At 42.1% G+C, this 26,139-nt stretch overlaps 2 protein-coding genes across 7 annotated transcripts in view; both read right to left on the bottom strand.

Moving 5' to 3' along the window:
• Positions 1–17,782, bottom strand: part of LOC103720385 (1-acyl-sn-glycerol-3-phosphate acyltransferase BAT2, chloroplastic-like) — a 28,649-nt gene extending 10,867 nt beyond the window's left edge. For all 3 annotated transcript variants that reach the window (XM_008810060.3, XM_008810063.3, XM_039123501.1), the window contains exons 1-5: positions 17,556–17,782; positions 17,278–17,445; positions 16,417–16,823; positions 15,798–15,899; positions 15,384–15,682 (exon numbers count right to left, since the gene is read on the bottom strand). In XM_008810060.3, the coding sequence (XP_008808282.1) occupies positions 15,449–15,682; positions 15,798–15,899; positions 16,417–16,823; positions 17,278–17,445; positions 17,556–17,649 (1,005 nt within the window). In that variant the 5' untranslated portion in view covers positions 17,650–17,782 and the 3' untranslated portion in view covers positions 15,384–15,448. The remainder of the gene's footprint in view (positions 1–15,383; positions 15,683–15,797; positions 15,900–16,416; positions 16,824–17,277; positions 17,446–17,555) is intronic.
• A 1,379-nt stretch (positions 17,783–19,161) lies between these two features.
• On the bottom strand, positions 19,162–25,719 carry LOC103720383 (cadmium/zinc-transporting ATPase HMA2-like). Of its 4 annotated transcripts, none has more exons than XM_008810059.2 (11): positions 25,502–25,719; positions 24,701–25,031; positions 24,364–24,624; positions 24,040–24,137; positions 23,677–23,932; positions 23,443–23,580; positions 20,852–21,179; positions 20,555–20,757; positions 20,316–20,443; positions 20,146–20,214; positions 19,162–20,037 (listed from the first exon to the last, which is right to left on the bottom strand). In XM_008810059.2, the coding sequence occupies exons 2-11, from the start codon at positions 24,903–24,905 to the stop codon at positions 19,393–19,395; spliced, it is 2,331 nt and encodes a 776-aa protein (XP_008808281.1). In that variant the 5' UTR covers positions 24,906–25,031; positions 25,502–25,719; the 3' UTR covers positions 19,162–19,392. The 4 variants fall into 4 exon arrangements, with proteins under 4 accessions (XP_008808281.1, XP_008808279.1, XP_026665522.1 ...); XM_008810057.4 differs by having other exon boundaries at positions 24,701–25,038; positions 25,502–25,690; XM_026809721.2 differs by having other exon boundaries at positions 25,497–25,690.
• Between the last annotated feature and the right edge of the window lie 420 nt (positions 25,720–26,139).

Consider the following 26,139-nt stretch of genomic DNA (forward strand, 5'->3'; position numbering starts at 1 on the left):
TCCTCTCCCCCTTCTCTCTCTCTCTTTTTCTCTCTTGTTCTCCCTCTCCCCCACCTCTTCTACTCTTCAATACAGGCCCGGCACAGAGCAGTACTAGGGCATACCGATCCGTGCCACCGGGCTCCAGTTCTAGCACAACAGATCTTGCTTAAAATTATATATAGATTTTCTAGAATTTGAAAAAAAATAGAAAATAAAGGTTTACCATGATTAAAATAAGTCATCCTAGAACTCAAAGAAATTAAGTTGAGTTTCTTTTATTGCCATCTCCCTCCAAGCATCAACAGATAGATTTTGGCTTGCCCACTTTTTAAAATGACTTCACCAGCCACTCAATTGGCAATTGAGTTTTCAACATCTAGTACTATGATGTGGCACATGAAATGCATGTATTATTTTATTTTTAAAGAAAAATAAAGTTTGTATAATAAATAACAAATGGTAGGCCTCAGAGATTTGACCTTGTGGTTAACAAGCACATGAAGAAAGGGGAAACAAGTGAACAAAACATGGGATAAGGAGAGGCGGGGCAAGGGAACATGCAGGATAGGGAAATGCAGATGGTCAGACATGCCTTATGCACGAACACATTAGGGAGGAGTTAGAATTATTTAGTAAAATAAATGTTTGAAAATATGCATTCAAAGTTTATTTTTATTTCTTATTTTATCTAGTCTTGATATATTGAAAATGAAAGTCTTGAGTTTTAGAATATTCCTTAAAATAATCTTCCTAAGAATTTTTCTTCCTAAAATAATCTTATACTTGTTCTGGAAATTACTAATATATCTCCAGCTGAAGATTAGCAAAGATAGAAATCTAACAAATCAACAAATACACGAGTTCTCTTTCCCCACCTTTTCTTCCTATCTTGATCACTTGATTCATTCATCTCAAATCAAAAATCAATTAAATAATTCATGATCAATTAAAATTCAAAGTTTGAATTTTTGATTGTAAATCCTATAAAAAAAGAATTTTTGAATGTTAGAGTTGTTCAATTGAAAATCTTCCATCCTCATATGGTAATATCTCTCTTTTAAGTCTCTCTCATAACAATCCATTTAATATGATAATTTTTCTATTTAATGTAATTTAAAAGTTTATATCCATAAGCTTCCCCGTCGAGCGTGTATTGCATGTGCCTGATTGCTGGTAAGAATAAAAATAAATAAATGTCAGGGACCAGTACTAGTTTATGCACATGTTTTTTTCCATGAATAAGCATAATTCATAACTAATGTATATTAAGTTGGAACCATAATGCAGTCTAGTATGATGCTAATGGGTGTCTGAGACGGCAATATATAGTATTAAGTAGCATACAAATAGATGTTGTACATAATTCTTCGTACTATAGGAAGCTTATATTTTAGCACTATTTTAACAAGATTGTATGTGATAGGCAATCTTAACATTTATCTTTTGATTCAATTTGGAGTGACAATTTTGCATTGCTACCATGTTTGATCTGTATCCTTCAAATCTTAAAAAAGAAAAGCCACAAAAGAACAGAAAAGAGCTCCCAACTGTTTTAATATAAGGATACTCTTAAAGATGTTAGGCATGGGTTTACTATAGGGAATTTGGGCAGAGATGAGAAATCCATGTTGGTATGCGGGATTCATATGCATCAAAGGCATATGCAATGATATAGGCTGATATGCAATAATATGGGGCCTACGCAGTATAATATGGTATCCATCATGGGATGCAAGATAATAAGAACACCAGTTTAATCCTTGTCAAACAAACTGTAGTTGCTAGGGCTCAAACGGTTTAAATATCAATACCAATTGCTACCCTGGACATAGCCAATACAAATTGTCATATTCGTATTACTTGTTAATGTTGGTCCAGATAGCATGACGTGATTTTATATTTACTTGTTACTGACATACTCTAGCTGCTGGTCTTCCTTACATCCCTTATTTCACTTAGTGAGAATAAAAACAAGTATTCTATAATAATAAACTAAAAATTAAGAAATATAAAAAAAAATCAGAAATAAAAAGATGTATAAAAGATAAATAACGATATAAGAGGTTTTTCTTTCGCAATATCCAGCAAAAATAATAATATCATCAATTTAATTGTGCTTATGCAAGCGTACTATCTTCATGAACCTTCTTTTTTCTTTTCCTTCTCTTGTCTCTTCTTCTTTGGATGTTTAAAGAACCCACGTATTGGTTAAATGTTATCTATACAAATAATAACATGCTTTAGAAGTTAATAACAGTTCTTAGAGCACTCAAAAGGAACATGTTTGGTATTGCTTCAAAAAAGTCCTGCAACTTTTAAAGCAAGAGCTTACTTCCTAAAACAAGTGTTTGGTGAGGGCATCTTGGTGTTCCATCAAAAAAGTACTTCAACTTTCAAAGCTAAAAAAGTATTTCCTACAAAAAGCGTCTGGTAATTGTATCAGACAAATGCTTCTACAAAATGAAAAAGTCAACAAAGTAACTTGACAAGAAGCTAGAAACCTAGACTCTGGCTTCTTTTGTGAGAATTTTTTAAAACATCAGAAGCAACACTAAACCCGCCCTATAACATGACATGAGAGGTGCTTCTATAAGAAGTCAAAAAATTGCTTTTAGGAGAAGCTAGAAAACCTACCTTCTGGTTTCTTCTGTTGTAGAACTTTTTAAAAGGCAGAAGAACATACCCTAATAGCAAAAATCAGCTTTAACCAGTTTGTACTGGACTACTGGCTTGCACCTTGTCATACCAATTAGTAACACCTTTTGCATACTATCCTATTGGTATGAGTTGGTATGAACCATTTGCCCCTGTAAATAAGCTAAATTATCCAGAATTGATCCAAGCTGAAGATATAAATCTGATAGTATGCCGATTTTATGACAGCATTATACATCTCTTGACTTTAGAAAATGGCAGATTCTGGAAGGTTAACAAATAACAGCTGCGAAACTTGGATTGCCTGGTTTCTGAGTTCCAGGTTGCATTGTTGCAAACCTTTCACTCAATTAGAACTTTTGACTGGTGCAATCTTGGACTGATGATGCACTTCAAATTCCTCATAGCATAGCCACTCACTTTGTAAAATTCTGCTGCTAGTATGTCAGTTGAGCATATAAAACGCAAAGATAACCCAAATTCTCTGATACTAACCTAATTCACCATTGATCGCAGCAGTTTATCTCATTGTGCAGTTGGAGAAAGGTTGTGTTGATTAGAGTGAAAACCCAAAACTAACTTGCAGAATATCTTTTCAACATGCTGTGGTTGTGTCAACTAGATGTTAGTCTCAATTCTCAATCTTGATAGCAAGGATCACAGAAGCTTCCCATACCCTTCATTTTGACATTTGAGAATAATAGCCTACAAGAATCTTCCAAATTTTCCAATATCTGCTTCTTAGATCATCCACATGCAAACACGACCAACTCCTATGTTCGTTACGAATAACTAATGAACATGTCACATGCCACAAGTTCCTCTGATACAATTGCCTTATGAAATCTACCATGAAATAGCTTCCATGCTTGCAGGAGTGCATAGAATGACCTAATTAACTTGCAGACCTTAAATTCCTGGCTAGAAATAGCACATCCTTCTAGCTTTTCTCTTCTCAGGCAATAGGCAAAAAGGTTAATTTTCACATCCATCTAATGAATCATGAATGTCAGCTCACAAATTGAAGCCAGTGTAGCAAGACCAATTGTTGTAATCCTAGAGATAAAAGAACACAGGAGTTTGACGCATGTATGTGTGTCGAGAAGAGATGGACCAAACCCCGAGCAAAGCCTCACCAGCGACCAGGCATTTGAATTTAATAATGGAAACAAATATGTCGATAATCCTACATGTTCCTTCTATGACCCTTCGCCACCAGCCTAGGCTTGAAATGCTACATAGACTAATAAACCCTTACCTTACTAGAATTCCAATTACACACTAAAGGCTCCTAACCATGAGGTACATTCCTTAACATGGTTTCCTTCATGATTTATGGATCTTGCTCCATTCCAAGAAGACTTAATCAAAAATCTTTCTTTGGCTAGCTAGTTTAGTAGGCTCTTCCTCTGTTATTGTTCAATTGGTAATAAGAGGTTTTCCTCTTAAATGGAGAAACATTTGAATTGGCAAAACTTGGACTTTGAAGTAATTTACATCTCTTTATTCAATGCTGAGGTTCAATTCAAAATCCAGACCTTGACATAAGGTTGGCATAGCACTGGCGTAAGGTTTCTTTGCATGTTTAACTTGTTTACAGACCTAGCATTTCTGGACTCTTGACCTTCATGAAATTTTCAATAATAAATATGTCTAGGCCATTATCATAAGTTAGTTTAAAACCACTTTAAAACTTTAGTTCCACAATGGTGAGAGTGCACTATGGCTGGCCATATGCTCAATTATAGAGTAAATCGCCCTCAATGTGTATCAATTAAACCTGTGACTCTGCATCTCAGCTACTGCTACACTCTAGAACAGCTATCGCAACTCAGGAAAACAAAAGAGCACCCTGATAGAAGCCCTTCAACTACGAAATTACCTATAGTACTTTGCAATCTACTCAAGGTGCGGATCTGCAAACATAGTCCTTAACACAGTTGGATTCAGTAGGTTTAAGACATTTTACATTAACTCCAAGAAAGCAAGTTTGCATGGATCAGAGTATACCAAAAACTCCATCAAAAAGCCAAAACATACCTGATAGAGGGAAAAATGGATCGCCCAGCCCACAACCAAAAGGCCGCCCAGTTTCGGCCCAGTAAACACCAATGACGGACGACTGAAACTTCACTTCGGCCCAGGGCCAGCTCGTCCTCGAAACTCCGCCGAAAGCTCGGGGTACCTTCGGACAATCACCGACCTGTCCCGACCAGGCTCGGGGCGCCGACCCCAGCGATACACTCCAACTCTCGAGCTCGGGGCACTTCACTGAGCACACCTTGGAATCTGAAAAGTCGAGCTACTCCCAGCACCCGCCAAGCCGACCTCGTCAAACTCATGACGCGACTGCTTAACGAGCTCGGCCTCGCCAACGACCACACCCATGTGCGGGCCTACACCCGCCTACGTGGCCATACTCCACCACATTACCGTGTTATGTCTCCATAACTGGCCAGCAGCAGTCAGACGGCACCTTAACTACTCCGACCATACCCTGCCGTGACTGTCAATACCCTACCGTTCTCAAGAACGGATCGTACCGCACGTCACTAGCCAGCCTGAGCTGCGCGCCATCCGGCTCAGAGCCACGACCCCTCATGATAAGGGCTGACAGTACCTTCACCGTCTAGGCCACTCCACCGAGGTTATAAATAGCTCGGTCAGGTAATTTCTAAGAGACCTTTTTGGCTGGACCAAATTTACCCACTCTAACTTGATCGTCGAAAGGCCCTCACCGGAAACCCTGGTGAGGCTTTATGCAGGTCCGCGGCCGTCGCGCAGGAGGTGGCTCACGTCTTCTCATTTCCAGCACCGGCAGCTTCCTCGGCTCCACCGACGTGGTTACCCTCGGGCCAGATTTGAACCACAACATTTTTGGCGCTAGAGGAAGGGACTGAGTCGTGATCACAAAGATAATGAGCCAAGGGGCCCCAAACGCGGAGCAGCTGGGAATCAGTGCCCGACTGCTCTCTCTAAGGTTCACCTCCTGCATCACACGTCCCTGCAGACCAAACCTCTCAAATCCAGCCAGAGCAGTTTTACCTGCTCGCCTAGCAAGTCCAAACCCTAGCCGTGGTTATCTAAACCCTTCATTCGGCTGGAGTTTCGTCAACCACCGAACTCGACAAGAAGGTCGAGGAAGCGAGGCGACAAATCCAAATGATTTGGGATCAGATCGCAGAACTCCGCGAGGAGTGTTGTCGATCGAGGAGCAGGTCCCCTCGGAGATCTGGGAGACATCTCTCTCATCGAAGTTTTGAGGAGTATACTCCTCTTACGTCCTCCCGGGCCGAGATCCTTACGGAAATTGAGGATCGCGACTACCTCCAATCTCCTCCAAAGATGCGATCATCCAAGTCGCAGAAGTCGGCGTACCAGTGGCGTCCCGGATCGGTACGAAACCGGTGGCGTACCGGTCCGTACCGGTGGCGTACCGGTCCGAACCGATCCGAACCGGTGGCGTACCGGTCCCGTACCGGTTCTTCAACAATAAATTATCGGTACCGGATTTCACGCTGATCCGGTACCGGTCCCAGGCCGGACCGGTACGTACCGGCCCGTACCGGCCGGTACGGACCGGTACGGCAGACCATGGCCTAGGCAAGTACTGCCGCTTCCATAGAGATCACGGTCACGATACGAAGGATTGCTATCAGCTCCGTGATAAGATCGAAGTGATCGTCCCCCAAGGCCATCTGAGCCGATTCGTTGGCGGGTCAACCAACAGAGCAGAGCTTGATGGGCAGACTTCGGGACCATCTAACGAACCCGACAACGGACGCCCCGGTGCGGGCACTACCAATACCCCGCCTATGAGTTTTACGTTGATGCCACCCTGGCCCCAAGGGGCCGAGAAGAGGCCGCACTCACCGGCCTGAGGCGGGTGACCCCAGATGTAAATTACTCCCCCAAGGAAGGACCTTAGCCTCCTTCAGGTCAGGGCTTTCTCCCTTAGACCGTAATCTAATGAAGTTATCTTCCGGAATTCACCCAAGACGTCTCTGAAGTACCCTAGGAAGTTCGGCGCATGCTCGATAAAGCGTGAGTCGTATGCCGACGACTTTATAAAGTCGCCCCTCGAAACTTGCCTTAGGGCGCCCTGCAGGACTTAACGAGGGCTCGAGGATCTCACAACTGCAGGAGTCGTCTACAAAGTCACCCTTTGAGCTCGGCTCAGGGTGCCCTGCAGCATCAACAGGGAGCCGAGGAAGAGAACCTCCGTCCGCAGGATTCTACAAGTTCGTCCTCGATCTGAGTGGGGGGCATCTACAAAGTCACCCTTTGAGCTCGGCTCAGGGTGCCCTGCGGCGTCAACAAAGAGCCAAGGAAGAGCACCCCCCGTCCGCAGGATTCTACGAGTTCGCCCCCGATCTGAGTGGGGGGCATCTACAAAGTCATCCTTTGAGCCCGGCTCGGGGTGCCCTGCGGCATCAACGGAGAGCCGAGGAAGAGCACCCCCGTCCACAGAATTCTACGAGTTCGCCCCCGATCTGAGTGGGGGGCATCTATAAAGTCACCCTTTGAGCCCGGCTCGGGGTGCCCTGCGGCATCAACGGGAGCCGAGGAAGAGCACCCCCATCCGCAAGATTCTACGAGTTCGCCCTCGATCTGAGTGGGGGGCATCTACAAAGTCACACTTTGAGCTCGGCTAGGGGTGCTCTGTGGTGTCAACAGGGAGCCAAGGAAGAGCACCCCCATCCGTAAGACGTTCGGATAGATGCTTATCCCCGAACTTATTATTCCCAAGGTGGCTTCGGCCCCTCGGGTGGATTTCTAAGTCACGAGGTGGCTTCGGCCCCTCGAGTGGATTTCTATGTTCGGGTAGATGCTTATCCCCAAACTTATTATTTCTGAGATGGCTTCGGCCCCTCAGATGGATTTCTAAGTCTCAAGGTGGCTTCGGCCCCTCGAATGGATTTCTATGTTCGGGTAGATGATTATCTCCAAACTTATTATTTCCGAGGTGGCTTCGGCCCCTCGGATGGATTTCTAAATCTCGAGGTGGCTTCGGCCCCTCGAGTGGATTTCTATGTTCGGGTAGATGCTTATCCCCGAACTTATTATTCCCGAGGTGGCGTCGGCCCCTCGGGTGGATTTCTAAAATCTCGAGGTAGCTTCGGCCCCTCGAGTGAATTTCTACGTTCAGGTAGATGCTTATTTCTGAACTTATTATTTTCGAAGTGGCTTCGGCCCCTCGGATGGATTTCTAAGTCTCGAGGTGGCTTCGGCCCCTCGAGTGGATTTCTACGTTCGAGTAGATGCTTATCCCCGAACTTATTATTCCCGATGTGGCTTCGGCCTCTTGGGTGGATTTCTAAATCTCGAGGTGGCTTCGGCCCCTCGAGTGGATTTCTATGTTCGGATAGATGCTTATCCCCGAACTTATTATTTTCGAAGTAGCGTCGGCCCCTCGGATGGATTTCTAAGTCTCGAGGTGACTTCGGCCTCTCGAATGGATTTCTATTTTCGGGTAGATGCTTATCCCTGAACTTATTATTTCCGAGGTGGCTTCGACCTCTCGGGTGGATTTCTAAGTCTCGAGGTGGCTTCAGCCCCTGAGTGGATTTCTATATTCGGGGAGATGCTTATCCCCGAACTTATTATTCCTGAGGTGGATTCAGCCTTTCGGGTGGATTTTTAAAGTCTCGAAGTGGCTTCGGCCCCTCGAGTGGATTTCTACGATCGGAAGGATACTTGTCCCCGAACTCGCCTATGCTCCCGAATTAACAAGAGCCCCCGAACGGGCCTCTATAAGATAATTTACGATTGTTCCTCTCGCTCTCCTAGGCAAGGCTTAAAACGGCCCACGCTGTTAAATGAAGAGCTACGAGCTCGCCTCACATAAGGTTTATTTTTAAAATTAGGGATGTACCGAACCCGGAGATCCCTACAAGTACTAAGTGCAACCCCTGCTATGCGAGATAGGCCCGGGTATGGGTTACATGATCCGGATCTTAATATTCAAGCATGAAGCAAAACCAACTCAAAACACTTGTCGAAAGAAAAAGAATTTTATTAACAGAAAAGGCTGAAGGCCGAATATAAGAGTACCCGACCTCACGATCGGAAAAATTACAAAGGGCCTAAATGGCCAGCCTTATAAGAATAAGAATAAAAATCAATCGACATGGACGACCTCCGCGTTAGTGTCGGCTACGGCCTCCGGCTTGGTTGCAACCTCGGGAGTGCCATCCCCGCCTGCTTCGGTAGCTTCAGCTCCCGCGCCAGCGTCAGGAACGACTGATGATTCCACCCCGTTGGTACCTTTAGGGGCAATTTCCGGCCTGACCTCGCCAACGGCTTTGGCAACGTCCTCTTCCACCTCAGCAGCCCCATCCAGGTTTGGTTCAAGGCCGCTGAGGTCGACTCCGGAGCAGAACTGCTGGACTTGGAGACGACAATTGTCGAAACCCTGGACCATGGCAGCAGCAGCCCCTTCTGCCAATTTGACGATATACTCTCCCGACTGACGGAATTTCTCGACGGCCTCGTGGGCGGACGATTCCGCCAAGCCCTCGAGCCGCCCAATCTTTAGCTCCCGCTCTTCCGCCTTGCCTCGAAGATGGGCTAGAGCAGCTTCGAGCTCAGAAATACGGCTCGCCGAGGAGGAGCGAGCCCGAGAATGCTCAGCCTCCATGACTTGAATCTGAGCCAGCTTGTCCTTTATTACGGCCTCGGAAGCACGCACCTTCTTCTTGGTCTTCCCAAGCCGTTGTACAGCGGCAGCAGCTCTCTCTTCAGCTTCATGCTGCTGCTGCTCGACAGCTGCCACCCGATCCTCGGCCTCCTGCTGACGCTACGCAGCCGACGTCGCTCGGCCTTCAGCCTCTTGTCCTTGAAGCTCGGCACACTCCGTTTTCAACCGGAGCGCCTTCAGCTCCTCCCGATCAGCGAGCATGTTGGACATCAACACGTCGATCACATGAAGGGACTGGCACAGAAAGAGAAGTGTCAGCAAAAGTTAAACATCCACAAAAGAAACAACAAGAAACAGAAGGGTGACATCACTTACCCGTATGCTCACCGAGTAGACATGGTGGGCGAGGTCGCCAAGGTCGTCCTCCATCAATGCGAGGTCGCGCGGAAGCATGATACTACGCACAAGCCCACGAGCAACCTCTTCGGATACGAGGGCCAAATCGCCCTCAGGCATGCGCCGTGATGGCTTCCCGCCGGACTTGAAAAACTTTGGCTCAATCCTCGCCAAGGCCGGAGCTTCGGAGAAAGTCGCAGCCTTGGCGCACAATGAGACCGTGGGGGGGGGGACTGAAGCCCCAGACCCATGCCTCGGATCGGAATCCGGCCCGGACGGCTGAGTTATCGCGGTGATCTCCGAGATTTGGTCGGTAGGTGCGACTGCCGCCTGGGTGGGAAGATCTCCCCCAGTTGTCGACTGGGGCACCTCGGCCTCTCCTACGGACCCCCGGCTAGGCCCGGCCAAAGCAAGAGCAGCAACCTCAGACTCTCCCTGCCCGATCTCGAGGCCGGAAGCGACTCTTGCCTTCTTCGGCCTCCCCTTAAGACGGACCCCTTCGGGGGCGGCCCTCTTCTTATATATAGCTATTAGCGTCTTGGTGTTGAAGATCATCCCTACAATATATGTGGACAAAAGTCTTATCAACATCCCCGACATAAAAGAGAAAGAAGGAAAAGTCAAACTATTCTTACCCTCGGGACGAGCCAGGCTCATACCAAGATTTGCCAGGGCCTCCTCATTGAGCAGATCGGGGAGCCGAGGAGTTTCTTTCAGCCCGAGCAAACTATCCAAGGTCTTCTGCTCGGACTGCAACAATCGCGGGAGCCTATTGTTTACCGAGGCCAACGGAAAGATCCAGATCGGATTAAATCCCCATGACCGCTCGGAGGAGATATAGAAGAAATTATCTTTCGACCTGTGGATGGAAGTAGGCAGGCCCCCAAAAAGCTTACGGCCTCCTCGAGGAAAGAAGTACCACCACCCTTTATCTACAGGGTTGCCTTTTAATATAAAGCAACTCCTAAAGACATTTACCAAGAGGGGCAAGCCGTGTGCCAGACAGAGGGCAAGGAAGCCGATGATTAGCCTCCATGAATTCGGGGCAAGCTACGCAGGCACCAGGCCATACGCCGTCAAAAGCTCATCCATAAATTCATGTAGAGGAAATCTCAACCCTGCTTGGAGTGTATCTACGTACACCCCGACCCAACCGCTGGGCGGGTTGGTGACTCGGCCTCCGAGATCCGGAAGTTCAAGCACGAACTCCGGAGGAATGAAGAATCGGGCTCGAACGGAGCCTAGATCCTCGTCGGTCATGAGCGAACCTGTTCCATACGGGCTCGGGCCCACCTCAAGTTCAACCGCTTCCACCTTGGAAGAAGCCGGAGCTCGCGATAGACCCACATCGAACATCGATGCCCTCGTTGGCGAGTCCATTGTTCTGGTCTTAGGATTAAAGAAAAAAAGAGGGAGAAGACGAAAGACTCTCCAAACGACCGAAAGAAGGGATAAAATGCCTACCCGAAAGCTCGCCGGAAAAAGATGGATGGGCGAAGAAAGAGAATGACCCCCGGAAGAAAGCTCCAACACTCTAGCAACGGCGGCTGAGAAAAGATCAAGAGCAGGGGGAGAGTCAAACAACGACCCTACAACCCCTTCTTCAGGCCTTATATAGGCCTCTGCAGTGGCTCCGATCGGGCAACCTAAATGATCATACAGCCCGGAATTTGCCATGTGGCAAGCCCTAAAATGGCCTCAACAAATCTCTCTAAATCGCCTCACTAAATGCTGATCATTATGGAGGACGCTTCGTAGCTCGAAATATTAATGATTGACCTCCCGCCTTTCGTCAAATGAGATGCTTCAGAGAAAGGAGCTTTAATGGCCGACTCCTCATGTTCCGCTAGACGCAATGCTTCAGGGGACGGGAAATTAATAGTTGAAACCCTCCTCATCCCGATTCAACAACTCTCCAGAAAGGAACGCCCACGTGGAACCCTAAAAAATTTCCGTGGCAAATTCCATTCTAGAAAATTTAGTAACTCGAACGTCCCAAGTCCGACGTCAAGCTCTCGGCCAAGAAGTGCGCCGAAGCATATCCAGTTCGGTGCACGCCTCTTTTTGCTCATGTAACTGAAGTGCTGGATGATCAGAAGTCTGACTAATTCCATCGTCCGAGCTACCAGGTAGCTCGACCTCGAAAGTGGGAGACAAATGATAGAGAAAAAAATGGATCGCCTAGCCCACAACCAAAAGGCTGCCCAGTTTCGGCCCAGTAAGCACCAATGACGGACAACTGAATCATCACTTCGGCCCAGGGCCAGCTCGTCCTCGAAACTCCGCCGAAAGCTCGGGGTACCTCCAGACAATCACTGATCCGTCCCAACCAGGCTCGGGGCGCCGACCCCAGCGATACGCTCCGACTCTCGAGCTCGAGGCACTTCACCGAGCACATCTCGGAATCCGGAAGGCCGAGCTAATCCCAGCACCCGCCAAGCCGACCTCGTCAAACGCATGACGCGATTGTTTAACGAGCTCGGCCTCACCAATGACCATGCCCATGTGCGGGCCTATACCCGCCTATGTGGTCGTACTCCACCACATTATCGTGTCATGTTTCCATAATCAGCCAACAGCAGTCAGACGACACCTTGACTACTCCGGTCATACCCTGCCGTGACTGTCAACATCCTACCGTTCTCAAGAACGGATCGTACCGCACATCACCAGCCAGCCTGAGCTACGCGCCATCCGGCTCAAAGCCACGACCCCTCATGATGAGGGGTGACAGTACCTTCACCTCCTAGGCCACTCCATCGAGGCTATAAATAGCTCGGTCAGGTAATTTCAAAGGAACCTTTTTGGCTGGACCAAATTTACCCACTCTAACTTGATCGTCGGAGGGCCCTCACCAGAAACACCGGTGAGGCTTTGTGCAGGTCCGCGGCCGTCGCGTAGGAGGTGGCTCCCGTCTTCCCCTTTCCAGCACCAGCGGCTCCCTCGGCTCCACCGACGTGGTCACCCTCGGGCCAGATTTGAACCACAACAATACTTAATGCATTCTTTCTCCTGCAACTCAAGCGAGAAATTACACACGCATATGAATGACTGTGAAGGTCCATCAGAACAGGTGAACTCCAACATGGTGGGTTACAATTCAAACCAAAGACCACATCCCTTTGAAATGGAGTATTTCATTAATGTGGCACATGATTCATTGTGAAAAAGACATGTAAAAATATTATTAATTATTTATAGCAGACAACATGTAACTAAAGTAGCCTTATATTTCACTCGAAAGAGTGTGACTCAAGCAAAAGAATACCAACAAATGAAGATATAACTTGGAACTGGAATTACAAGGTCTCCCTAAATTGCACATCTCTTTATAGAGTACAGCTCCAATGCATGCTCAAATTCTCTGAATTATATTTCCCAACTGCATCATCATAAGCTAGGAGATTTTTTAGATCATAGTCGAATGGCATCTTCCTAGCCTTAAAAGGGTAATAATGCTTTCATGGAAAGAAAGCTAGATTTTTTGGCTCTGCTACTTCAAACAATATAACATTAGTAGAAGCAGAAGGTCAGAAGTGAAAGTCCCCCCACCTTGAAACTCTAAAAAAAATTTCGCTATATTGTATGTGTATCATAATTCATGGGATTCGGATTTGCACCAATATATAGTTGAATTCCACAAAGTAATGAACTTTTACTTTCTATTCTTACAAAAGCAAAAGATCTACCCAATTATGGTCAACCAAAAATGACTCTGAAGACAAGGTAAGATTTAGATGACCAACCAATATTGTTTATATTTGGTTAAAGGTGTCCAATAAGGTGGATGGGTTTGAAAAGAACTAGGAAGACAGGAAAAGGAAAATAAGGAGGATCCTTCCATCCAATTAAGTGAGTATATTTTTCTTTCTTTTATTCTATTTTATAGTTTTTCTTTCAGGTGAATAAATTAATTTATTTTTATTTCTCAATGTTGTCCTTCAAATGAAGAGGCAATTTATGCTATTCATGGCAAGGTACGCTATTTAAGTACCGGGCCCCGTATCGGTGCTACCTTGTTACTGTATCGATACGCTCGGTACAAGGGCTGCTTCAGCATACCGAGTGTCGCTATTGAACCAGTATGGTACAGTACACTTCGTACCGCCCGATTTGGTATGGCATGGCATACCTTGATTCATGATGTAATTATCTCTTTTTTGTATTTAGTTTGCTGCTCGAAATCTATTCTCTTTTTATATTATTTGTCACTGCCATTTAAATTTAGAAGACAATGACTAGACTCTTAATGCTGATGTTACTGCCCTTTGTTTAATTAGACACTACTCATATTACTACTCATCTTTTTATGCTTTTCTTTTTCTAAATAAACCTTAAATTTACTCTTTTTAGTATTGGTAGTGCTCATTCAGGCCTACTTCAAACAATTGAAGGATTGCTAGACCCTTGAAATGCAAGTTAATGTGATCATTTTGATTTCAATTGACTATGGAGCAGAACTTGCTGCCCTTGAACCAAATCTCGGCTTTGCCACTAAATACCATATTTAAGAACCTTGCAGCCTACCTTATTGTTCTACCGCAATCTCATTCCTCTGACTACAGACACATAGTATTGATTTCACTTCACAAATCGCCCCCTTGCCATGCTCTCTCTCTCTCTCTCTCACTATTAAAGTCTACAACTTCTGATTGTTTGACTGCTATGTCATCTCATGCAGTCCATACTTTGAGTTTCTGCCAATCATCTTGGTTGTCATGCTGCAATGCAACACCAAATAACCCAGAACATAAACTTTCCTACTCTTTTTCTTTGCTTAGAGATCAAATCCAACAGTTGCAAAGAGAGGACAAAAGAGAAAAGGACAAAGGAGAATTAAAGGAGGAGGAAAGGGATGAGAAAGGCTCTTTGCTTGACAAGTGGAAGTCTCTAATTGAGAGTGGAAGGTACTTGCCAGAAGATGAGGAGGATTATTTTCACACAGGGATGGGATCCAATGCAATCTGTGCCACTTAACCAATTATCCACATGTTGCCCCCACATGAATTCCAGTTAATTTGGAAGGGAAGAAGATTTGTTTATTAGGGAAAAAAATACTGAGCATTTTTTATATCGCCTCAATTTGGGTGTCTCCAACTCCAACCGTATATACATTGCATGCTAGAAGATGAAAAGATCAGAAACTAAATATACGTGTATAAAAGGATAAAGATGTGCAAATGTCCTTTCAATTAACACTACAGGAAAACAACACCAATCTATTCAATACAATTACAAAATTTTAATGACCTTAGCTTATTAGAGACAATGCTTTTGGGGCATAATAAGAGCTTGCAAAGTCCAACATTTGAAAATACATATATGGTTCTCAAGAAGGCACTTCGCGAGGGAAAACTTATCACCTGAAAAAAGATCACTTGCAACTAGTGTTTCTATAGGGAAGCATTTTTTGCTCATTGCAACTTCAGACTTCACATACTGCAGCTTATTGGTAAATTTTTCCGCCGTTATGGGAAAGTAAAAATTAAAGGAAATAGCACCTAATAATGAATTACATAATAATTTGACCATTGAATACATAAAAATGAACATGTAGCAAAGAAATGGAGAAAGGCTGCAAGTATGCATCTTTATGTTATTAGCTTCACAAATATACATAACAACTATTCTCTATTTACTTATGTTCTTAACCATGCCATTGCATCATTTGACTTCTTAATGAAAACTAATTAGGAGAGAACAGGAGTACCTCATAAGTCTTCCCCCAAAAAATGAAGACTGAAGTGCAGGAGTGTTAAACTGAACAAAAGCCAACTATGCACCATGCACCCCATAGCCATGATCAAGAAGTGCATTAGCTATGACATTCCTAGATTCACAGCATAACATGTCTGCATCATTTCCTTCTATAGGCTGATGAACAATAACTTTCACTGAACCAGGATTCAGTACACCCTCCATTCCTGCAGGCATAAGCTTGCCGGTTCCCAAAAGAGTCATTGGCACAACTGGCACACCAGTCTTTGCAGCAACACTAAATGCACCTTTCTACATGATCATAAATGTAATTTCCTATCTCAATTTACATCAGAAATAATATGTAGGCACAGCTAAACTCCACTACATGCAATCATACTTAGTTTTTATCTGCTGAAGAACTGACCTTGAATGCACCTAGTTTTCCATCCTTGCTCCGAGTTCCCTCTGGAAAGAAAAATACAGATGCCCCTTTCCTCAACAAATCCATGCAACGTTTGAGGCAATCCTGTTCTCAAATAAATCAAAATAACAAGGTTATACATCATGTATTGAAGGAACAAAAATAATGAGCTGGACATCAGTGTATAAAAAGCTGATCTGCTAATTGCTGTCTTACAATTTCCTAATTTTAGAAGAAATGAGGACCAGCACAATTTCCATTAGATAACCTATTCCTCACTCTTTACAACCAATAAACATGAAAATAATATGGGGTGATCAGTAAATGGATAATCTCTTGGATTGATGACCACGACAGAATCAAGATAATACAATCCTAACGTTCATTTCATATATGATTTCAGTGCAGTGATACTATTTATAGATACTGACTGAATGATAAATTTAAGAAATTAAATTGTTGGAAGCCTCAGGGAAATATCTAACATTCAACATTGCACTAAAAGTATGATAAATGTAAAGTAAGATTTTCCATGATTGCACTCACAGGATCAAATAAACAAATAATTCAAGGCGCAGACACCAAATATTAAAAAAGGGGGGAAATGAAGAAGAATCAGTACCAACTGACTCCTGCTGTCCATCCGGCGCAAAGGAATGACACCCATAAGGAGCATTGCCCACCCAATGATTGGGAATAGGAAAATGCTTCTCTTGCTTATGATCTTGAAGCACCTCCCAAGTGTGAGAAGAGTGTAAATGTCCAAGAAGCTCTGGTGGTTGGAGACATACACAGCTGGCATGTTCTGAGGAGGCAAGTTTTCCACCCCCTCAAACTCAAACTCATAAAATGGAGCAATGGTCAAGGTCGCCCATAGCTTAGCAATCAGGTGGTGAGCTCTCCGACGAAGCCGATCAAACAGAAGCACGAATGGGTGTACTACCACCATTCCCACAAAAAGAAAGATTGCAACCACGATAGTCACGGAGTAAAAGCAAATTGCCCGGATTCTTGAACCCAATTGGAATTCTGATTATTATAGAAATTTGAGTACTATCAAGTAGGGAACAATAAATATTTAGAAAAACAATGTTATCAAGATTCAAGAAATGAGTTTTCCTTTTTTTATTTTTGTTTCTTTGTATAACATCAGATTGCTAGCAAGCAGTCGACATAGAGATTAAAAAAGCAAAAAAGGAAAAAAGAAAAAAGAAAAAAGACTCATCAAGATTGAAAACGTGGGATTTCTTTTCTTCCCCTTTCTTGTTTAAACCTATTTGTTATCGAGTAGCTGCCTTGATGATCATTGAAAACAACGGATGTCATAAAGATTCCATAAGTTGGTTTCTTTTTTCTTTTTTTTTCCTGTTCCAATATAAAACCCATCTATTAACGAGCAGCCACCATAAAGCTTAGCAAAGTTTCCATAAGCCAAAAGGTTTCAAGAAATCAAGATTCCTATCAATGTGTTTCTTGGAAGAACCTGTCATCGAGCACGCCGAATCATCGGTTGAGCCGGCAGCGGCGATCTCCGATCTCACAACAACATTTCGGTGAATAGTTCGCCGTTTCTTGATAGGAATTGTGATGTTGGTGCCATGAAATCTGAGCTTCTTGCCGGATTGGTTCCTCGGAGAATTTGCAACGATCGCTAAAGACTCAAATTAAAAAAGAAAGAAAGACTGTCAGACAAGAAAATATGATTGAAAAATTCTAGAAAAATACGCGAACGATCAAAGAAAAGGGAGGAAAAGCTCTGACCAGCGAAAGAGGGGCTGCTTCTTGAAGAAGGGTGCAGATGGAGGGGGGCGAAGGGAGGAGTCGAGTAGGGTTTGAGCCGTAGAAGGGTTTCCATTACAGTAGCGGGAAAAAAGGAATTGACGGCGAAGGGAGACGTAACGGCTACCGGCAATGGGGTTCGGGATGTCCTTAGAGCACGGCCACGAGTCGCCTAACCATGGTGATGGAACAAAGTATAGTTCCAGGCGACATGGTATTTTAAGCGGCGGAGAGGTTTAAGTATAAGATACCGGCCCCCGCAGGACATCGCAGGGCTTAATGGGATACTGGGATAATAAATTACTTTTCGTTTTGTGAAATTACAATTTTTCTTTTTTATTTCTTAGTAACTGAATTCCTTTATTTTTTAGGGTAAGAAAGACTCAATGGTATCCTGATACGGTGTATAACTTCTGTTAATCCAAAAAAAAAAAAAAAAACCTTAGTAACTGCCCTTTCCATACATCATTTTGGGAAAAAAAAACCTTACTCGTGATACATGAATGCTTGTTACCCTACCCATGGAATGATAGAACCACCTGTAAATAAATATTATTCCACCAGTTAATTCTGAATTACAATACCTTTTAACTACTACTAAATAAATGTCACCTTATCCATTGAACTGAACTTGTTTTCTTTATTCCTGCTACATTTTTAAATGACATATTAGTCTTTTTCGAGAAAGTATAATACCTTAATTTTTATTTTGACTTTATGTAATATTCCTCGACAAATTAATGTTCTAGATCAAACAACCGTTACAATGTTCAAGATAATATAATGTATATCTATGATTATGTTGAAAATTCATTGGACAAATGTTTGCTTAACTTGCACCTAAGAGTTAGTCATCCCTCATTGGAGGAGACTCACACCAAACATCATTTTCACATATGACTAGATATGTCTACATGAAGCTACATTATTACTGATAGAATTGTGGCTTATATGGTCGGCTATATTAGTATTGTGCTATGGGAGACTTCTTTTGCTTTGTCTCGATGCTTCCAAAATATTGTTGTGTGCTATGGAAGACTTCTTCTATTTTGTCCGGATGCTTCCAGAATATTGTTGTAACTGATGCCAGTAGTTATATAAACTGAAGGACTTTGTAAAGCACACATTACAGCACAAAAGAAAAAAAAAATTGTTTTATTCATCTATTAATTATTTTTTCTTGCAAATTGATTTTTTATGAACTATTAAGGTTTTTGTTATCTATATACTATATTAGTTTTTCCTAAACAAATATGATAAAAAAAACTATTTATTAGATTTTTCATGAACTATGCTTCTATGGCCCCCTCTTTCTTTTACGTTGTCCCTCTCTCTCTCCAACCAACTATTGCATACAAATATCTCACTCTTTCCTTTGGAGCAATTATACTGCTTTGATACATACTCTTTCTATTTACTTTATGTATATTAAGTTTATTATTGTTAAATTAATTTTTACCATTTACATACTGATAGACCATGTTGATTGCAAGACAGAAGAAGATCGACTAAAGGGATAGAATCTTGATTCCATTATGTAGTGGGTATTTAAATATAAAGGATTTTTTCAATCAAGTTCAAAGATTATAATAATTTTGGGATATCAATTTTAATTTTGTTTTAGTACATGATACATAGATTAATATTTAAACAACAATAAGAAGAAAATATTTGTACTACAGTTTTAAGCCTGAAAGTTTGGAAGTCCTAGAGAATTGTCCTCTTCTTTTGAGAAAAGAAGAAAACAATGTCCTTTTAAATATGTACATTTATTCAGACAATTCTGATTTATATCCTTTCATCACTGCTTTCATCTTCATTACCTAAAATCAACTTCTTCTCCATTTGCTCCTCCACGGCAACCCTTGCAACATGAACGCGGACGCTCCTCCTTTTCTTCTCTTTCCTTTGGTGGCAACAAGGGTTCATGCAACCCCTCCAAGTTCTCCTGAAGGTTTCTACTGCATTCAGAGTCCAACCCAGGTTCAACCCTGACATGCAGCTGTTCTGAGGATTTGTCAAAAGCAATGCTTCCTTCTTTCTTATGCTTCCGCAGTAAGAGCATGCTATTGAAGATAACCGCGAGACAAGTGCCCATGTCAGCCACCACGGCAGCCCAGAGAGAAGGCATCCCTCCAAATGCCAAACCAAGGAAGAGCAGTTTCACAGCCAAGGACAAAGCCACATTCTGGTAATTCTTCCTTAAAGTAGCTCTTGCTAGCTTCACAGCTTCAGGTATCTTCCGTAGATCATTTGACATAAGTGCAACATCTGCAGTTTCAGTCGCCACAGCTGATCCTGCAACGCCCATAGCTATTCCAATATCACTTGCTGCAAGTGCCGGTGCATCGTTGATTCCATCCCCGACCATCGCCGTCAGACCCCACTTCTCTTTCAGCTCGGCAATTTTTTTCATCTTATCTTCAGGTGCCAAACTGGCTTCTACCTTTATATTTTCTCCAATCTGCATCGCAAGAAAATTTCAATAAATTACTTAACCTTTCCTTCTAGTCAAGCCCATTACCTCCCCCTCCCTTTCCCTGCAACCATTTTTTGGTTTACATCTTCATACTTGTTTCTGGATGAGTTCAGCTGCCGCTTTTGAGTCACCAGTCAGAATAGTCACTTGGATCCGTTGTTTCTGGAATAAAATAAATAATTAACGTATAACTAGCTGACAAATGTTACATATCAGCTTAAGTATATATTTGTTTCACCTTCGTTTTCCCTTCTAGTTTGTACCTGTAGTTCATGCACAGCTTGTGCAGCTTCTCCACGAACTTGATCTCCAAGGCGAAAGTATCCAATGAAGTGATTGTCCATCCCCACGTATCCAACTGTTATACCTGCTTCATCGATATAGAACTTACCTGCAATTATAGAAAAGTAGCATTTGGACTCAGGATTTATTCAAATATATATGCAACCAACCGCCACCCGCAAAGTTAGAGAGGCATGAGTTTAATAAAGGGTGTGATTACTCTCTGATAGCCATCCATTGCGAAAGGCTAGTTGTGCATTTCCGATTTGGATTAAGCAATCGTCTACATAAGCAGAAATGCCTTCTCCTGAGATCATTTTGAAGTCCTTCACTTCTCTACTAGGTTGGATACCACGGAACCTTGCATATTCTACTAGAGCTTTTGCTATGGGGTGGCCGGACAGATTTTCCAGACTCGAAATCCTGAGGATCTTATATATTAGTTTATTTTGTAAAAAAAACTAAAAATAATCACAGTAACTCATATCCCTGTGTAAAACCATATTTTCTTCCTTACCAGTATAACAACTGGTTAATATCTATCTTTTGTTCCACCAATTGCATGTCCACAACCTTGAAGGATCCTTCTGTTAGTGTTCCAGTTTTATCAAACGCTAGTGCTTTTATTTTTGCTAAAGCCTCCAAGTGATTCCCACCCTTGATAATAAGACCCATCTTGGCAGCTGCAGAGAGGCCACACACTTTGGCTACTGGAGTCGAGATCACCAGCGCACATGGGCATGCAACCACAAGCAAGACTAGTGATAAATAGATCCAATGGCGAATATCTTGAAAACTTAGTGCCCATGGTACTACAGCAATTCCTGCAGCTATCAACACAACACCTGGTTGTTTCGCAAAAAATTAGTATTCCTTATTCCTGAAAAATTCTAGTACTTGTCAAGCAGTAGTTTTGAGGGACTTTATCTTTAAACTATATTCCAATAAAAATATTGCAACTAATTTATAAATTACTCATATATCCAATTTCCACATAGAGACATACAAAGAGCATACAAGAAAAAAAAATGCCTACAGGGTGCCACAAGAGGGTTGCTTTTTTTATTGATGCATGCTCGCGGGCTGCATATATCCATGTAAAGATATAAATGCTTTTGACATAATTGCCTACCTAGTGAGACCAACCTACTCTATCCATGTAAACTTTCGACATAATTGCCTCTCAGAATAACTTGTTCTTTCAAGGTTACAACAACAACAAAAAAAACATGTGAACTACTCGAAGTTCTGTTTTTTTCGTATTTCTTTTTCTTATATGGTCGTAACAGTTATTTTGAAAAGTAAAACTATCAAACAAAAAGGATGAAGGTGATTTAACTATGTTATGTGCTAATATGATATACATGGATCCGAATATGATTTGATGCTACAAAATTGGGTCCCATCTTTGACTTTAATAGCATGAATATTTCTCCCTTAACTGATCGATGGTTTCAAACATTGACAGAAAGAACTTTCATGCAAAAATCATAGTTGTGTTTTCAAGCTTATCCTCAATATTGGTATTACAGCCAAGCTCATCTTCATTACTGATATTAGATCCTAGCAATAGCTGTCCTACTGTCTTCACCATCACTTTTCTTAGTATAACTAGGAAATAGACCTGAATTTTCTTTTCCTGCATAGAGATTGATGTCTGTCAAATTTCATCCTGATGTGCAAAGCTGTGACTTAACTTTGATGAGGATTGTCTTGCTTCGGTAATATGGGACCAAATTTCCTCTCTTAAATGATGGAATTTACAGAAGTTACATTATCAACAAGTCTGGTTTCTGGAACAAATACATCCTTATTGAGCTTGATGATTGATATACTATATTCTCTTTCACACACTTAAAAGCATAATAGCTAATTCTGACATCATTGCTGAAACTTTTGTTATAGAACAAGATTCATGTGAAACATTAATGACATATTTGTATATCGATGCAGTTGAGTTTTTTTTTCCTTCTTTTCATTTTTCTCTGTTTTGATGAAATACTGAAAGAGACCTCACAACAATAAATTCATGCATCAAATTATGTCAATGTTCTTGCTATTTTATCTGAACGTTAGGTTGAAAAAGACTTCCTCCTCTATGTTACCCTTTTCCTCATATAGGTTTGGTTTTCTGGATTTAGTTTGCTTCTCTCTTCTTCAATATTACCAACAATTGTAATCCCCTTCCTTGTAGCAATATTGTTAAAAATTGACTGGTTTCATCACATCTGAAACAAGTCACTGATTTTTAGCTTCTCTTCTGGTAAAAGTGTCATGTCTATAAGTTCGAATGTGCATCCTTGTATTGGTTGCTGAATTTTTAATTGTTTTCTGTATCTACGGACAACATCATGTTGTGCTTGCCAATCAATTAAACAAGTTTTAGTTGTGTTGTTGACTCTAGGCTTTGATGACTTAAGGATTTGCCACAGACTTGGATGGGTACTTGTTACAACCTAGTATCAGTTAGAAGATACTTTTTAGCACACTAAGTATATTGAAGTTCTAGATTATAGGGCATGGAGCTTCTACAGAGGCCAGCACACGGTCTATGGCGGGTTTAATGACATTGATGATGCTAAAAATGGGTGCAATTAAAAAAGATTCATGATGCATGGCCGAAAGTTTGACAAAGAAATTAACTAGGAGAACAGGCTCAGACAGGAGCAGAGCCGAAAGGAGATCCATACGTGGATCCAATCAAAGAACTAGCAGATCCCAAACAAGAGTTTGATTCTAGTGCATATTTGATGTGCGCCTTGTCTTTCCCGACTTTCCTTCCCTTGTTTTTCTTTTAGCGATGCTTTCACAAATTCTGAAAAAACGGCTATTCAAAATGGTTTCTCTAGTCAGATTAATTTTGATATATTGTATTTAATATGTCTAAAGATTTTCAAAATTCTTAGTCTTTGATGCTGTTGTCAATAAGTTGAGCAATGCGTTTCCTATGATCTTGTCCTTGAGGTTTATCGTCATTAGTCAAAGACCTTCCTCATGCACAGAAATAAGCTTTAAGTCCCCAATTAAAATTTAAGTCCTTAACTTGCTTGGCTTCTACTGAAGTTACACTAAAACTTGATCAAGAATAGGACAGATAATTGGCCATACCTGGTGTATAATACTTGGCAAACTTTTCTATGAACTCCTCTATGTTTGAACGTCGACTCTGAGCATCCTCCACGAGCTTCACCATTCTAGCAACAGCAGAGTCCTCTTCCAATGCCTTTGTTGCCACATTAATGAACCCTGCAAGATATAGTGCCTACCATGTAGTCATAACATGCATCATCTTGAAGGTTTATGAATTCAGGAAACAAGTAAATGACAACATACGCAACCCACCTGTTAGGACTACTGACCCAGCCCATACCTTTGAACCAACCTCCTTATCCACTGGCATGAACTCTCCAGTCAAACTACTTTCATCTATGGTGCTTCCTCCAGTCACCACAAGCCCATCAACAGGCACACGTTCTCCTGCTTTGACTGAAACAAGTGTATTGATTGTAATATCTTTCACATCGACCGTCTCGCCTGTCTCTGCAATAACTGCCGTACGGGGTGCCAAATTCATTAGTGACTCCAATGAAGCTTGGGCCTGGAAGAGTAAAGTTGGAGCCATCAGTAATTTTCTATTTATAACGTTTTAATTTGCAAAAGCTTTAATGAACAAATGACATATTTCAGTATATTATTATTCTTGACCTTGTCACTTGACTTTGCTTCCAGCCACTGTGCTAATGTGAAGAGAAAAACGACTGAGGCTCCCTCCAGGTAATTGCCAAGCCCGACAGCACCAAACACTGCACCAGAGGTACGTGATTGATCATCAATGGCAATCTTGTAAAAGACATTTATGGTAATTTGCAATTGAAAGCTAGTCCGATATGAGAAGATAGTTCTTTAATCGTTAGGTTAGACTACTATTTCTGCGAGACGATGGCATAAATCTCAAGTGAGATGCAGTTCTTTTGATGATACACTGCGGGGAAACGTGGAGCCAAGGAAAGGGATAAAAGGAGAAGATACCTGCAATCACCATGAGGACATTAATATCTAACACACAGCGGCCTAGAGCAGCTATGCAGCGCCGCAGCATGTCCAGAATTCCGATAGCAATCGATGCCAGTGAAACCCATACCAGTGGTTGGTAGATGTAGCTGAACATGGCCACAAGGAGAAGCACTCCTGAGGCTATTACGTTTGCATTTGGCCGTGATTGCTTTCTGGTCTTGACTTGCCCAAGCTCCCGGATTCCAGCTTTCAGCTTAGCCTTGTTAAGAGCATTGACTATGCGGACAGGGAAAGCATTGTTATGAATGATGTGAAGAGCATGAAGAAGAAAGTAAAGGAGTTAAGTTTCTACCAATCTGAGAAGCTGAAATTTTAGATGGATCATGGATTACAGTTGTAGTTTTCGCCAAGACATTGACTGAGATATTCTCAATTCCTTCAAGAGGATTCAATATCTTTTGTACTAGTGCTGCCTCTGAACCACAGCAGATGCCCAACACTGTGAAGGTGGTCTTCTGCATGGCAGATGGGACTTTGGCCTCGATGTCATCTGTCATCTTCTTCTTTGCGACACTGGCAACTGTCGCACCAAACTCAACAATTTAGGACCAAGAAGATGCAATCCAACAAGCCTGCTCCAACAATCAAGATCTTTTGGTTTGCGCTGACATTTCCTCCGCCCTCTGAAATCTAGTGATAAGATTCTATCAGATTTGGGTGAACACTAAGTATGACATGGTGATCTACGACAACCATCTATATCAAATGCTCTGGTTAAATGTTTAGTGCAAATGAGATGCTAATGAGTAATGAGAGCTAAAATGTTGTTAGGGACATAGTTGAGGGAAATATTTATATATTATTTCCTTGAGGACTGGATACGCTAATTCCAAAGAAAAGCTACAAGTTGAGCTCCATGGGTGACATCAAATCATTCAACTGCTTATACTTTGGTTTCCCGAACCGATCAATGGCCGGCGCATCCTCGTAGTTTAGAACTAAAATATAGACTGTAGGACCTCATATTTGTATTCTTCGAAGCATAGTTCTATCAATAGTATATGATCTATGCCGAACATATGCAACGCAAAATTTGAGAAGTTACAGAGTTATTTTGGTGGTTTGACTAACTGGATACTACATCTTACTTTACCATTAAGGTATTGCTCTCAGACTGGAACGAATCCCTGAAATCCAAGCGTTGCGGCGAGAGATGGACCACCTATTTTCCTTGTGGAACACAGAGAGAGATAGATAGGAGCGGAGCGCCGTATTCTTCCCCCCTCTCTTCTATCTTTTTTCCTTCTCTTGTTTGCCTTCTCATAGGATGAGATGGAAAAGAAATGAGAGAACAATCTAACCTAATTAGCTTGTTCTAACCTAGTTAGCATAGGATTTTGCACTTATACCCTCCTACATGTATAAAATTATTTGAATAGCCTCATAAAATTGCTATTTGCATGCATATCCTCATAACATACTTATTTTGCATATATACTTTTTTTGTTCCTTTCTTTTTTTATATATATATAACCAAACTATCTAACATCGTTAAAAAACAAACGATTTAAATTTCAAATAACTGAAATATCCTCATAGATAGACGCACAAAAAGAAAACTTTATAAGAATGCACATACAAATAGCAACTTTGTAAGAGTATTCATGCAATTATACATATTTAGTAGGAGGATATACACTTAAAACAAATCCAATAAAAAATAATCAAGATTCGGTAAAGATAATTCAGTTGTTCTTAATTAAAAAAGATGGTAAAAAAAGGTTAATATTA

The sequence above is a fragment of the Phoenix dactylifera genome, chromosome 2 (genome assembly GCF_009389715.1).
Source record: "Phoenix dactylifera cultivar Barhee BC4 chromosome 2, palm_55x_up_171113_PBpolish2nd_filt_p, whole genome shotgun sequence".
Lineage (NCBI taxonomy): Eukaryota > Viridiplantae > Streptophyta > Magnoliopsida > Arecales > Arecaceae > Phoenix > Phoenix dactylifera.

What these genes read in the sequence shown, in the direction of transcription:
- LOC103720383 (XM_008810059.2), bottom strand. Translation starts at nt 24,905, where the DNA reads ATGACAGATGACATCGAGGCCAAAGTCCCATCTGCCATGCAGAAGACC. An exon ending in TGCCAAGTATTATACACCAG is followed by an intron (nt 21,180 to 23,442) that starts GTATGGCCAATT and finishes CGAAACAACCAG; the next exon opens with GTGTTGTGTTGATAGCTGCA. An exon ending in AAGCTGTGCATGAACTACAG is followed by an intron (nt 20,215 to 20,315) that starts GTACAAACTAGA and finishes ATTTTATTCCAG; the next exon opens with AAACAACGGATCCAAGTGAC.